Genomic DNA, 14,242 nt, shown 5'->3' with positions numbered 1-14,242 from the left:
CCCTATCACACATTGGACAGAAATAAAGAGAAGAAAAGAGAAAGAAGAAAGCCTCCGGCCCGCCACAAAAAACACAATTAATTCAACTTGGCCGAGCGGAGGAAACACTGAGAGCGCGGCCGCCCCCCTCCCCACCGCGCCAACACGAAAAAAGACAAAATAAAAATTTATGGCCGTAATTAATTCCGGGTTTTCAGAAAGTGCTTACTGATCTTTTTGTGTTTTGCTGCGCAAGTCCCACCGGGGCCGTGAGCAAAGCAATAAGGAAGGATAGGAGGCGGCGGCCGCCAACACGACGCTGATCTCCCGCTCCCTGCATGTAAATCCACACAATCGGGACACGTCAGGTCATATATCTGTTATATACTGCTCTAACAATCCTTACACCGCCACCTCCTCCCGTAATCTACACCGCCACCTCCTCCCGTAATCTACACCGCCACCTCCTCCCGTAATCTACACCGCCACCTCCTCCCGTAATCTACACCGCCACCTCCTCCCGTAAGCTACACCGCCACCTCCTCCCGTAAGCTACACCGCCACCTCCTCCCGTAAGCTACACCGCCACCTCCTCCCGTAAGCTACACCGCCACCTCCTCCCGTAAGCTACACCGCCACCTCCTCCCGTAATCTACACCGCCACCTCCTCCCGTAATCTACACTATACACCGCCACCTCCTCCCGTAATCTACACCGCCACCTCCTCCCGTAATCTACACCGCCACCTCCTCCCGTAATCTACACCGCCACCTCCTCCCGTAATCTACACCGCCACCTCCTCCCGTAATCTACACCGCCACCTCCTCCCGTAATCTACACCGCCACCTCCTCCCGTAATCTACACCGCCACCTCCTCCCGTAATCTACACCGCCACCTCCTCCCGTAATCTACACCGCCACCTCCTCCCGTAATCTACAATATACACCGCCATCTCCTCCCGTAATCTACAATATACACCGCCACCTCTTCCTGTAATCTACACCGCCACCTCCTCCGGTAATCTACACCGCCACCTCCTCCCGTAATCTACACCGCCACCTCCTCCCGTAATCTACACCGCCACCTCCTCCCGTAATCTACACCGCCACCTCCTCCCGTAATCTACACCGCCACCTCCTCCTGTAATATACAATATACACCACCACCTCCTCCTGTAATATACAATATACACCGCTACCTCCTCCCGTAATATACAATATACACCGCCATGAGCAGTATAGAGTGATTCCCACCAGCAGCTCCTCTGATTACATTACAGCACTGTTATAAGCTGCTGATGTCAGGTTAATGTCCCTTTAAGTTACATGATCCCGGGTGAGATAACCTGATAGTCTTCTTATATACATTATGTTCTATATATTTATAATTATTTTATATACATTTATACATACATTATATTATATACATACATTATATACATACATTATATTATATACATACATTATGTTCTATACATTTATAGTTATGTTATATACATTTATAGTTATTTTATATACATTTATAGTTATGTTCTATACATTTATAGTTATGTTCTATACATTTATAGTTATGTTATATACATTTATAGTTATGTTATATACATTTATAGTTATGTTATATACACACATTATATTCTCAGCCTTTATCTATCAAAACAGAAAAGCAAATAGTCTGTGACTTCAATCACTGAACGGCCAAACACAACACTGCCCCCCAGTGCACACTCTACATACTGCACCTGAACGGAGCGGCCGACCAGAAGGATAACACTGCCCCCCAGTGCACACTCTACATACTGCACCTGAACGGAGCGGCCGACCAAAAGGATAACACTGCCCCCCAGTGCACACTCTGCACACTGCACCTGAACGGAGCGGCCGACCAAAAGGATAACACTGCCCCCCAGTGCACACTCTGCACACTGCACCTGAACTGAGCGGCCGACCAGAAGGATAACACTGCCCCCCAGTGCACACTCTGCATACTGCACCTGAACCGAGCGGCCGACCAGAAGGATAACACTGCCCCCCAGTGCACACTCTACATACTGCACCTGAACGGAGCGGCCGACCAGAAGGATAACACTGCCCCCCAGTGCACACTCTGCATACTGTACCTGAACCGAGCAGCCGAACAGAAGGATAACACTGCCCCCCAGTGCACACTCTGCATACTGTACCTGAACCGAGCGGCCGACCAGAAGGATAACACTGCCCCCCAGTGCACACTCTGCACACTGCACCTGCAGGATTCACAGCTGAGATCCAATTAGTAGTGACAGTTTACGGTACAGGAATCTTATACCGAGGCGAGTGGCCGGAGCGTGAAAATCCCTTTATATAACAAGAGTAACAACAGATTAACATCTCCAGAGAGAAGAGGAGAACTCCGGAGCCAAGACCGGGACAAAGAGGAGGAGAGCTCCGGAGCCAAGACCGGGACAAAGAGGAGGAGAACTCCGGAGCCAAGACCGGGGCAAAGAGGAGGAGAACTCCGGAGCCAAGACCGGGGCAAAGAGGAGGAGAACTCCTGAGCCAAGACCGGGGCAAAGAGGAGGAGAACTCCGGAGCCAAGACCGGGGCAAAGAGGAGGAGAACTCCGGAGCCAAGACCGGGGCAAAGAGGAGGAGAACTCCGGAGCCAAGACCGGGACAAAGAGGAGGAGAACTCCGGAGCCAAGACCGGGGCAAAGAGGAGGAGAACTCCGGAGCCAAGACCGGGACAAAGAGGAGGAGAATTTCGCAGCCAAGACCGGGACAAAGAGGAGGAGAACTCCGGAGCCAAGACCTGGAAAAAAGAGGAGGAGAACTCCGGAGCCAAGACCGGGACAAAGAGGAGGAGAACTCCGCAGCCAAGACCGGGACAAAGAGGGAGGAGAACTCCGCAGCCAAGACCGGGACAAAGAGGAGGAGAATTTCGCAGCCAAGACCGGGACAAAGAGGAGGAGAACTCCGGAGCCAAGACCTGGGCAAAGAGGAGAACTCCGGAGCCAAGACCGGGACAAAGAGGAGAAAGAATTATCTTATATAATCCCATAAGAAATACTCACTATTCTGCTGGTGAGATCACTGTGTACATACATTACATTACTTATCCTGTACTGATCCTGAGTTATATCCTGTATTATACTCCAGAGCTGTACTCACTATTCTGCTGGTGAGGTCACTGTGTACATACATTACATTACTTATCCTGTACTGATCCTGAGTTATATCCTGTATTATACTCCAGAGCTGTACTCACTATTCTGCTGGTGAGGTCACTGTGTACATACATTACATTACTTATCCTGTACTGATCCTGAGTTATATCCTGTATTATACCCCAGAGCTGTACTCACTATTCTGCTGGTGAGGTCACTGTGTACATACATTACATTACTTATCCTGTACTGATCCTGAGTTATATCCTGTATTATACTCCAGAGCTGTACTCACTATTCTGCTGGTGAGATCACTGTGTACATACATTACATTACTTATCCTGTACTGATCCTGAGTTATATCCTGTATTATACTCCAGAGCTGTACTCACTATTCTGCTGGTGAGGTCACTGTGTACATACATTACATTACTTATCCTGTACTGATCCTGAGTTATATCCTGTATTATACTCCAGAGCTGTACTCACTATTCTGCTGGTGAGGTCACTGTGTACATACATTACATTAGTTATCCTGTACTGATCCTGAGTTATATCCTGTATTATACTCCAGAGCTGTACTCACTATTCTGCTGGTGAGGTCACTGTGTACATACATTACATTACTTATCCTGTACTGATCCTGAGTTATATCCTGTATTATACTCCAGAGCTGTCCTCACTATTCTGCTGGTATAGTTTACATTTTGCAGACAGTAGGTGGATCACTTACCTGCACACCCGGGCTGTAAAGTAGAGTTTCTGCCAGGATCGGCAGTAGAATTTTGAGTGATCAACAATTCTGATCCAGTCCAATTCATCCATAGAGACTTCAATGTAGTAGGAATAGGACCTGGGGTCACATGACATCCTTTATTAATATTCATTTAATGTCTTATTGTCATGTAAAAAAAAACATATTGGACACGTGAGAAGTTCTGATCAGTCTGGGTCTCAGTGGTAAGACCCCCACAATCTGCAGGCACGGCCAGAAGTGTATTGAGTCCGTACTGCGCAATCAGACTGAGCGCGGATCATCCGGCTGTATCTAGAGATCGTGGGGGCAACAGCACCAAGACCCCAACGGATCAAAACAAAACAAAAAACTAATAAAAATAAAACTGACATGTGAACTGTAGACAGCTAATGGGGGTTGTTGTCTGCAGGACTATTAGTACTTTCTTATGTCAGATTTAAGGAATTTGTGCATAAAATAAATGATGGAAAATAAAATTGTATATATATTTAAATTATTTTTATTTTTTATTTGTAAATAAAAATGTACTGTGTGGGATCAATAATGAGTAACGCTGGGTACATGTGATGTGTTTAGGGTAATGCTGGGCACATGTGATGTGTATAGGGGTAATGCTGGGTACATGTGATGTGTATAGGGGTAATGCTGGGCCCATGTGATGTGTATAGGGGTAATGCTGGGCACATGTGATGTATATAGGGGTAATGCTGGGCACATGTGATGTATATAGGGGTAATGCTGGGCACATGTGATGTGTATAGGGGTAATGCTGGGCACATGTGATGTGTATAGGGGTAATGCTGGGCACATGTGATGTATATAGGGGTAATGTTGGGCACATGTGATGTATATAGGGGTAATGTTGGGCACATGTGATGTATATAGGGGTAATGCTGGGCACATGTGATGTATATAGGGGTAATGCTGGGCACATGTGATGTGTATAGGGGTAATGCTGGGCACATGTGATGTGTATAGGGTAATGCTGGGCACATGTGATGTGTATAGGGTAATGCTGGGCACATGTGATGTGTATAGGGGTAATGCTGGGCACATGTGATGTGTATAGGGTAATGCTGGGCACATGTGATGTGTATAGGGGTAATGCTGGGCACATGTGATGTGTATAGGGTAATGCTGGGCACATGTGATGTGTATAGGGGTAATGCTGGGTACATGTGATGTATATAGGGGTAATGCTGGGTACATGTGATGTGTATAGGGGTAATGCTGGGCACATGTGATGTGTATAGGGGTAATGCTGGGCACATGTGATGTGTATAGGGGTAATGCTGGGTACATGTGATGTGTATAGGGGTAATGCTGGGCACATGTGATGTGTATAGGGGTAATGCTGGGCACATGTGATGTGTATAGGGTAATGCTGGGCCCATGTGATGTGTATAGGGTAATGCTGGGCCCATGTGATGTGTATAGGGGTAATGCTGGGCCCATGTGATGTGTATAGGGGTAATGCTGGGCACATGTGATGTATATAGGGGTAATGCTGGGCACATGTGATGTATATAGGGGTAATGCTGGGCACATGTGATGTGTATAGGGGTAATGCTGGGCACATGTGATGTGTATAGGGGTAATGCTGGGCACATGTGATGTGTATAGGGGTAATGCTGGGCACATTTGATGTGTATAGGGGTAATGCTGGGCACATGTGATGTGTATAGGGGTAATGTTGGGCACATGTGATGTGTATAGGGTAATGCTGGGCACATGTGATGTATATAGGGGTAATGCTGGGCCCATGTGATGTGTAGAGGGGTAATGCTGGGCACATGTGATGTGTATAGGGGTAACGCTGGGCACATGTGATGTGTATAGGGGTAATGCTGGGCACATGTGATGTATATAGGGGTAATGCTGGGCACATGTGATGTATATAGGGGTAATGCTGGGCACATGTGATGTGTATAGGGGTAATGCTGGGCACATGTGATGTGTATAGGGGTAATGCTGGGCACATGTGATGTGTATAGGGGTAATGCTGGGTACATGTGATGTGTATAGGGGTAATGCTGGGCACATGTGATGTGTATAGGGGTAATGCTGGGCACATGTGATGTGTATAGGGGTAATGCTGGGCACATGTGATGTGTATAGGGGTAATGCTGGGCCCATGTGATGTGTATAGGGTAATGCTGGGCCCATGTGATGTGTATAGGGTAATGCTGGGCACATGTGATGTGTATAGGGGTAATGCTGGGCACATGTGATGTGTATAGGGGTAATGCTGGGCACATGTGATGTGTATAGGGTAATGCTGGGCACATGTGATGTATATAGGGGTAATGCTGGGCACATGTGATGTATATAGGGGTAATGCTGGGCCCATGTGATGTATATAGGGGTAATGCTGGGCACATGTGATGTGTATAGGGGTAATGCTGGGTACATGTGATGTGTATAGGGGTAATGCTGGGCACATGTGATGTGTATAGGGGTAATGCTGGGCACATGTGATGTATATAGGGGTAATGCTGGGCACATGTGATGTATATAGGGGTAATGCTGGGCACATGTGATGTGTATAGGGTAATGCTGGGCCCATGTGATGTATATAGGGGTAATGCTGGGCACATGTGATGTGTATAGGGGTAATGCTGGGCACATGTGATGTGTATAGGGGTAATGCTGGGCACATGTGATGTATATAGGGGTAATGCTGGGCACATGTGATGTGTATAGGGTAATGCTGGGTACATGTGATGTGTATAGGGGTAATGCTGGGCACATGTGATGTGTATAGGGGTAATGCTGGGCCCATGTGATGTGTATAGGGTAATGCTGGGCACATGTGATGTGTAGAGGGGTAATGCTGGGCACATGTGATGTGTATAGGGGTAATGCTGGGCACATGTGATGTGTATAGGGGTAATGCTGGGTACATGTGATGTGTATAGGGGTAATGCTGGGCACATGTGATGTGCATAGGGGTAATGCTGGGCCCATGTGATGTGTATAGGGGTAATGCTGGGCCCATGTGATGTATATAGGGGTAATGCTGGGCACATGTGATGTATATAGGGGTAATGCTGGGCACATGTGATGTATATAGGGGTAATGCTGGGCACATGTGATGTGTATAGGGTAATGCTGGGCACATGTGGGCCCCTTGTACCTACCGGCTGTCCCTGTCCCAGAGCAGGAGGCGCACATGGTTTATGATGGACGGCTGCCCCAGCTTCACCTCCAGCCCTGAGCGGCAGTCGTCTTCGATCGGGTGCCGCGAGAATCCATGATCTAGGTCGTAGTTCTGCGTGTCACCATCCAGCAGGGCCGACTTCAGCTCCCCCTTCACCACCTGCGCTCCGTACTTCATGGTGGCGATGTTCTCCTCCGGGACTGGGGGAAGGAACAAAGTTATACTGGGGCAGAGCATATAATACTGGGGGGCAGAGTATATAATACTGTGGGGGGGGGGGGGGCAGAGTATATAATACTGGGGGGCAGAGTATATAATACTGGGGGGGGGGCAGAGTATATAATGCTGGGGGGCAGAGTATATAATGCTGGGGGGCAGAGCATATAATGCTGGGGGGCAGAGCATATAATGCTGGGGGGGGCAGAGTATATAATACTGGGGGGGGGCAGAGTATATAATACTGGGGGGGCAGAGTATATAATGCTGGGGGGGGCAGAGTATATAATGCTGGGGGGCAGAGCATATAATGCTGGGGGGCAGAGCATATAATGCTGGGGGGCAGAGCATATAATGCTGGGGGGCAGAGCATATAATGCTGGGGGGCAGAGCATATAATACTGGGGGGGCAGAGCATATAATACTGGGGGGGCAGAGCATATAATGCTGGGGGGGGCAGAGTATATAATGCTGGGGGGCAGAGCATATAATACTGGGGGGGCAGAGCATATAATACTGGGGGGGGCAGAGCATATAATACTGGGGGGGGGGCAGAGCATATAATACTGGGGGGGGGCAGAGTATATAATACTGGGGGGGGGCAGAGCATATAATACTGGGGGGGGGCAGAGCATATAATACTGGGGGGCAGAGCATATAATACTGGGGGGCAGAGTATATAATACTGGGGGGCAGAGTATATAATACTGGGGGGCAGAGCATATAATACTGGGGGGCAGAGTATATAATACTGGGGGGGCAGAGTATATAATACTGGGGGGGCAGAGTATATAATACTGGGGGGGCAGAGTATATAATACTGGGGGGGCAGAGTATATAATACTGGGGGGGCAGAGTATATAATAATACTGGGGGGGCAGAGTATATAATAATACTGGGGGGGCAGAGTATATAATAATACTGGGGGGGCAGAGTATATAATAATACTGGGGGGGCAGAGTATATAATACTGGGGGGCAGAGTATATAATACTGGGGGGGCAGAGTATATAATACTGGGGGGCAGAGTATATAATACTGGGGGGCAGAGTATATAATACTGGGGGGCAGAGTATATAATACTGGGGGGCAGAGTATATAATACTGGGGGGCAGAGTATATAATACTGGGGGGCAGAGTATATAATACTGGGGGGCAGAGTATATAATACTGGGGGGCAGAGTATATAATACTGGGGGGCAGAGTATATAATACTGGGGGGCAGAGTATATAATACTGGGGGGCAGAGTATATAATACTGGGGGGCAGAGTATATAATACTGGGGGGCAGAGTATATAATACTGGGGCTGTTATACTGCACTACAGAGGGGGATCCTGACCATATGCAGGATACATCGGGCACCATCACTCTGCAGATGAGGCCTGACCACTAATCCACACTCAGGTCACAGCCAGAGCTGCACTCAAAGCTCTCCTCCAGTTCAGGGTAGGGACGCAGCATGTTCTGCCATCACGTGTTGTAGATTATTATTATGTAGATTATACCGTCATTAGTGTGTAAGACAACAGGATAAGTAGCTGAAGTATGAATGCAGCTCTGGATGTAACCAGATGTGTTAATGAGGCTCTTTATGCATCTGGATCAGAAAGACTGTGAATACAGGTCTGGATGTGACTGGAGTATAAGAATAGTGCATACAGCTCTGGAGGTGACTGGAGTATAAGAATAGTGAATGAGGCTCTGGAGGTGACTGGAGTATAAGAATAGTGAATACAGCTCTGGGGGTGACTGGAGTATAAGAATAGTGAATACAGCTCTGAAGGTGACTGGAGTATAAGAATAGTGAATGAGGCTCTGGAGGTGACTGGAGTATAAGAATAGTGAATGAGGCTCTGGAGGTGACTGGAGCATGAGAATAGTGAATACAGCTCTGGATGTGACTGGAGTATAAGAATAGTGAATACAGCTCTGGAGGTGACTGGAGTATAAGAATAGTGAATGAGGCTCTGGAGGTGACTGGAGTATAAGAATAGTGAATGCAGCTCTGGATGTGACTGGAGTATAAGAATAGTGAATACAGCTCTGGAGGAGCCTGGAGTATATGAATAGTGAATACAGCTCTGGAGGTGACTGGAGTATAAGAATAGTGAATACAGCTCTGGAGGTGACTGGAGCATAAGAATAGTGAATATAGCTCTGGATGTGACTGGAGTATAAGAATAGTGAATATAGCTCTGGATGTGACTGGAGTATAAGAATAGTGAATACAGCTCTGGAGGTGACTGGAGAATAAGAATAGTGAATACAGCTCTGGAGGTGACTGGAGTATAAGAATAGTGAATACAGCTCTGGATGTGACTGGAGTATAAGAATAGTGAATACAGCTCTGGATGTGACTGGAGTATAAGAATAGTGAATACAGCTCTGGAGGTGACTGGAATATAAGAATAGTGAATACAGCTCTGGAGGTGACTGGAGTATAAGAATAGTGAATACAGCTCTATATGTGACTGGAGTATAAGAATAGTGAATACAGCTCTGTATGTGACTGGAGTATAAGAATAGTGAATACAGCTCTGGAGGTGACTGGAGGATAAAACATGATGCAGCTCAGTATAAGACGGATTACATTGTAGCGCTTTTTGGTCACTTACTTAACATCCCGCGGTAGTTGAGGTCCATGTCCCGACTCTCTGATCGCACTTTAATGGCGTCCAAGATGGAGTCTGGAGTGAGCAGCGCGGACGGTCTGACCACGTTGAGCAGCTCCGTGAGGCTCATCAGAGGAAGGCGCACGGCGGCCATGATCTCCGAGTGGTTCTCTTTGGGATTATGTCTGCACCAGCGCATCAGAGACTGGAAGATCTCCTTCTCCGGGGCAGCGAACGAGTCTCTGCGCACAATGTCCAGGAGCGCGGCCTGTGAACAGAACGTCAGACTCAATATAGGGAGCACAGAGGACTCACTCACTCACCTGAGTACATGCACTCACTAGTGATCATCCCGCACTCACATCATTACATGCACTCACTAGTGATCATCCCGCACTCACATCATTACATGCACTCACTAGTGATCATCCCGCACTCACATCATTACATGCACTCACTAGTGATCATCCCGCACTCCCATCATTACATGCACTCACTAGTGATCATCCCGCACTCACATCATTACATGCACTCACTAGTGATCATCCTGCACTCACATCATTACATGCACTCACTAGTGATCACCCCGCACTCACATCATTACATGCACTCACTAGTGATCACCCCGCACTCACATCATTACATGCACTCACTAGTGATCACCCCGCACTCACATCATTACATGCACTCACTAGTGATCATCCCGCACTCCCATCATTACATGCACTCACTAGTGATCATCCTGCACTCACATCATTACATGTGACACAACCTAGATCCTTGCGCAGTGATGTATGACACAACCTAGAACCTTTGCACAGTGATGTATGACACAACCTAGAACCTTGCACAGTGATGTATGACACAACCTAGAACCTTGCACAGTGATGTATGACACAACCTAGAACTTTGCGCAGTGATGTATGACACAACCTAGAACCTTGCGCAGTGATGTATGACACAACCTAGAACCTTACGCAGTGATGTATGACACAACCTAGAACCTTACGCAGTGATGTATGACACAACCTAGAACCTTACGCAGTGATGTATGACACAACCTAGAACCTTACGCAGTGATGTATGACACCCTAGAACCTTGCACAGTGATGTATGACACCCTAGAACCTTGCGCAGTGATGTACGACACAACCTAGAACCTTGCGCAGTGATGTACGACACAACCTAGAACCTTGCGCAGTGATGTATGACACAACCTAGAACCTTGTGCAGTGATGTATGACACAACCTAGAACCTTGCGCAGTGATGTATGACACAACCTAGAACCTTGCGCAGTGATGTATGACACAACCTAGAACCTTACGCAGTGATGTATGACACAACCTAGAACCTTACGCAGTGATGTATGACACCCTAGAACCTTGCACAGTGATGTATGACACCCTAGAACCTTGCGCAGTGATGTACGACACAACCTAGAACCTTGCGCAGTGATGTACGACACAACCTAGAACCTTGCGCAGTGATGTATGACACAACCTAGAACCTTGTGCAGTGATGTATGACACAACCTAGAACCTTGTGCAGTGATGTATGACACAACCTAGAACCTTGCGCAGTGATGTATGACACAACCTAGAACCTTGCGCAGTGATGTATGACACAACCTAGAACCTTGCGCAGTGATGTATGACACAACCTAGAACCTTGCGCAGTGATGTATGACACAACCTAGAACCTTGCGCAGTGATGTATGACACAACCTAGAACCTTGCGCAGTGATGTATGGTACCTTGGAGATGGTCAGGAAGCCATCACTGGACAGGACGTCCTGGGCGTTGCGGTCCATGAACGTGCAGCAGGTGGAGGATAGCTTGGACAGGGAGTAGAGGCTGGCCACGTCGTAGATCATACACACGTTCTGGGTCTTCAGGATGGTGCACAGGTACTCGGACGTGGAGTCCTCCAGCTCGGGAAAGCCATACTTGTGAGCCAGACTCAGGAAGTCGAGCAGCACCTCCTCCCGCTCATCGCGCAGGCTGGCCCGGCCGGTGTACATGTACTTCATCAGCATGGAGAAGGCGTCTGCGCTGGTGTCCTGCAGGGTGATCTCCGCCTCCGGACGAGACTCCCGCATCCCGCCATACAACAGCGCCCTGTAGAGACAGAACACATGACACTACACACACAGGAAGACGTCCCAACCCATGTGGTCTGCATCTTACTATACTTCATGTTTCCATTCTCCATTCCTCTGCTTGCTGTCAGTGAATAAGAACTGTTTTTGCGCACATTACCAGGTCCTGTCAGCACCTCTGTAACTGTTACATAATATCCCAGGTTAAAGGGGTCCTCCGCGCCTAGATATCTTAGCCCCTATACAAAGGATAGGGGATAAGGTGTCTGATCGCGGGGGTCCCGCTGCTGGGGACCCCCGCAATCTAGGCTGCGGCACCCCAGACATCCGGTGCACGGAGTGAACTTGGCTTCGTGCTGGATGACTGGCGATGCCGGGCGAAGGCTCGAAACATCACGGTCATGGCCGCTCGTGATGTCACGCCCCCTCCCATAGACTTGCATTGAGGGGGCGTGGCCATGACGTCACGAGCCTCCGGCACAGCACCCAATGCACTAAGTGAACGCCGGGTGCAGCAGGGAGATCGCGGGGGGGGGCCCTATGATCAGATATCTTATCCCCGATCCTTTGGACAGGGGATAAGATGTCTAGGGGTGGAGCACCCCTTTAATGAAGAAGGTCTCTGTTCACTGACAGACAGCAGAGGTAACATTTCAGCGCAGGGTTCTTATCTCTACCTGAAGTACTGGCAGCGGGCGGCGAGAATGACCCTGTGTGCTGGGAACCTCATCTTGTCCACGATGAAGGTGACGTCGCTGTACTCCTCGCCATTGATCAGCGCGCCCACGTGCTCCGACAAGATGTGCACGTGATCGATCTCGCCCACCGCGGTGTACGGGCGCAGGGGGTGGCTGTTACTCATCCTGGCACAGAACCGCAGCTCTGGAGAGAAGAGAGAGGAGTTATACACAGAGAAAACACTGCACAGGGGAAGAGCAGCAACACTAAGGGGTTAAAGAAGAACTACGGGATTGAAAAACGTATCTCCTATCCTAAGGATAGGGGGTAAGTTTCAGATCGCGGGGGGTCCGACCGCTGGGGCCCCCCACAATCTCCCGTACGGGGCCCCGGCTCTCTGGTTAGAGGGGGTGTGTTGACCACCGCACGAAGCAGCGGCCCCTCCATACACTGCTATGGGAGAGACGGAAATTGCTGAAGGCAGCGCTTCAGTCTCCCGTAGCAGTGTATGGAGGGGCCGCTGCCTCGTGCGGTGGTCAACACACCCCCTCTAACCAGAGAGCCGGGGCCCCGTACGGGAGATTGTGGGGGGCCCCAGCGGTCGGACCCCCCCGTGATCTGAAACTTACCCCCTATCCTTAGGATAGGGGATAAAATGTTCTCCGTAGTTCTCCTTTAAGTATAAAACACAGGGGGGGGGGGTATAATATACAAGGGGAGGTATAATATACAGGGGGGGGGGATGTTATACAAGGGGGGTATAATACACAGGGGGGGGGGAGGTATAATATACAAGGGGGTATAATATACAGGGGGGGGATATTATACAAGGGGGTATAATACACAGGGGGGAGGTATAATATACAGGGGGGGATATTATACAAGGGGGGATATTATACAAGGGGATATAATACACAGGGGGGGAGGTATAATATACAGGGGGGGATATTATACAAGGGGGGATATTATACAAGGGGGTATAATACACAGGGGGGAGGTATAATATACAGGGGGGGATATTATACAAGGGGGGATATTATACAAGGGGATATAATACACAGGGGGGGAGGTATAATATACAGGGGGGGATATTATACAAGGGGGGATATTATACAAGGGGATATAATACACAGGGGGGAGGTATAATACACAGGGGGGGATATTATACAAGGGGGGTATAATACACAGGGGGAGGTATAATATACGGGGGGGGATATTATACAAGGGGGGATATTATACAAGGGGGGTATAATACACAGGCGGGGATATATAATATACAAGGAGGTATTATATACAGGGGGGATATTATACAAGGGGGGTATAATACACAGGGGGGAGGTATAATATACAAGGGGGGGGATATTATACAAGGGGGGTATAGTATACAGGGGGGAGGGATTTTATACAAGGGGGGTATAGATATTATACAAGGGGGGTATAATACACAGGGGGGGAGGGATATTATACAAGGGGGGGTATAATATACAGGGGGAGGTATAGAGGATACACGGGGGGTGGTACAGAGGATACACGGGGGGTGGTACAGAGGATACACGGGGGGGGGGGTACAGAGGATACACGGGGGGGGGGTACAGAGG

The 14,242-nt window shown here is 48.6% G+C and overlaps 1 protein-coding gene across 1 annotated transcript in view; it reads right to left on the bottom strand.

The window, feature by feature from the left end:
• The window catches only part of BTBD9 (BTB domain containing 9), a 130,192-nt gene that overhangs the window by 113,813 nt on the left and 2,137 nt on the right, over positions 1–14,242 (bottom strand). The window contains exons 2-6 of the mRNA XM_056568668.1: positions 12,644–12,848; positions 11,622–11,985; positions 9,871–10,135; positions 7,019–7,238; positions 3,855–3,974 (exon numbers count right to left, since the gene is read on the bottom strand). Coding sequence (XP_056424643.1) covers positions 3,855–3,974; positions 7,019–7,238; positions 9,871–10,135; positions 11,622–11,985; positions 12,644–12,828 — 1,154 coding nt within the window. The 5' untranslated portion in view covers positions 12,829–12,848. The remainder of the gene's footprint in view (positions 1–3,854; positions 3,975–7,018; positions 7,239–9,870; positions 10,136–11,621; positions 11,986–12,643; positions 12,849–14,242) is intronic.

This window comes from Hyla sarda, chromosome 3 (genome assembly GCF_029499605.1).
Source record: "Hyla sarda isolate aHylSar1 chromosome 3, aHylSar1.hap1, whole genome shotgun sequence".
In the NCBI taxonomy this organism is placed as follows: domain Eukaryota; kingdom Metazoa; phylum Chordata; class Amphibia; order Anura; family Hylidae; genus Hyla; species Hyla sarda.
Note: the sequence above shows the minus strand (reverse complement) of the source record. Positions and strands in the feature narration are given on the sequence as shown.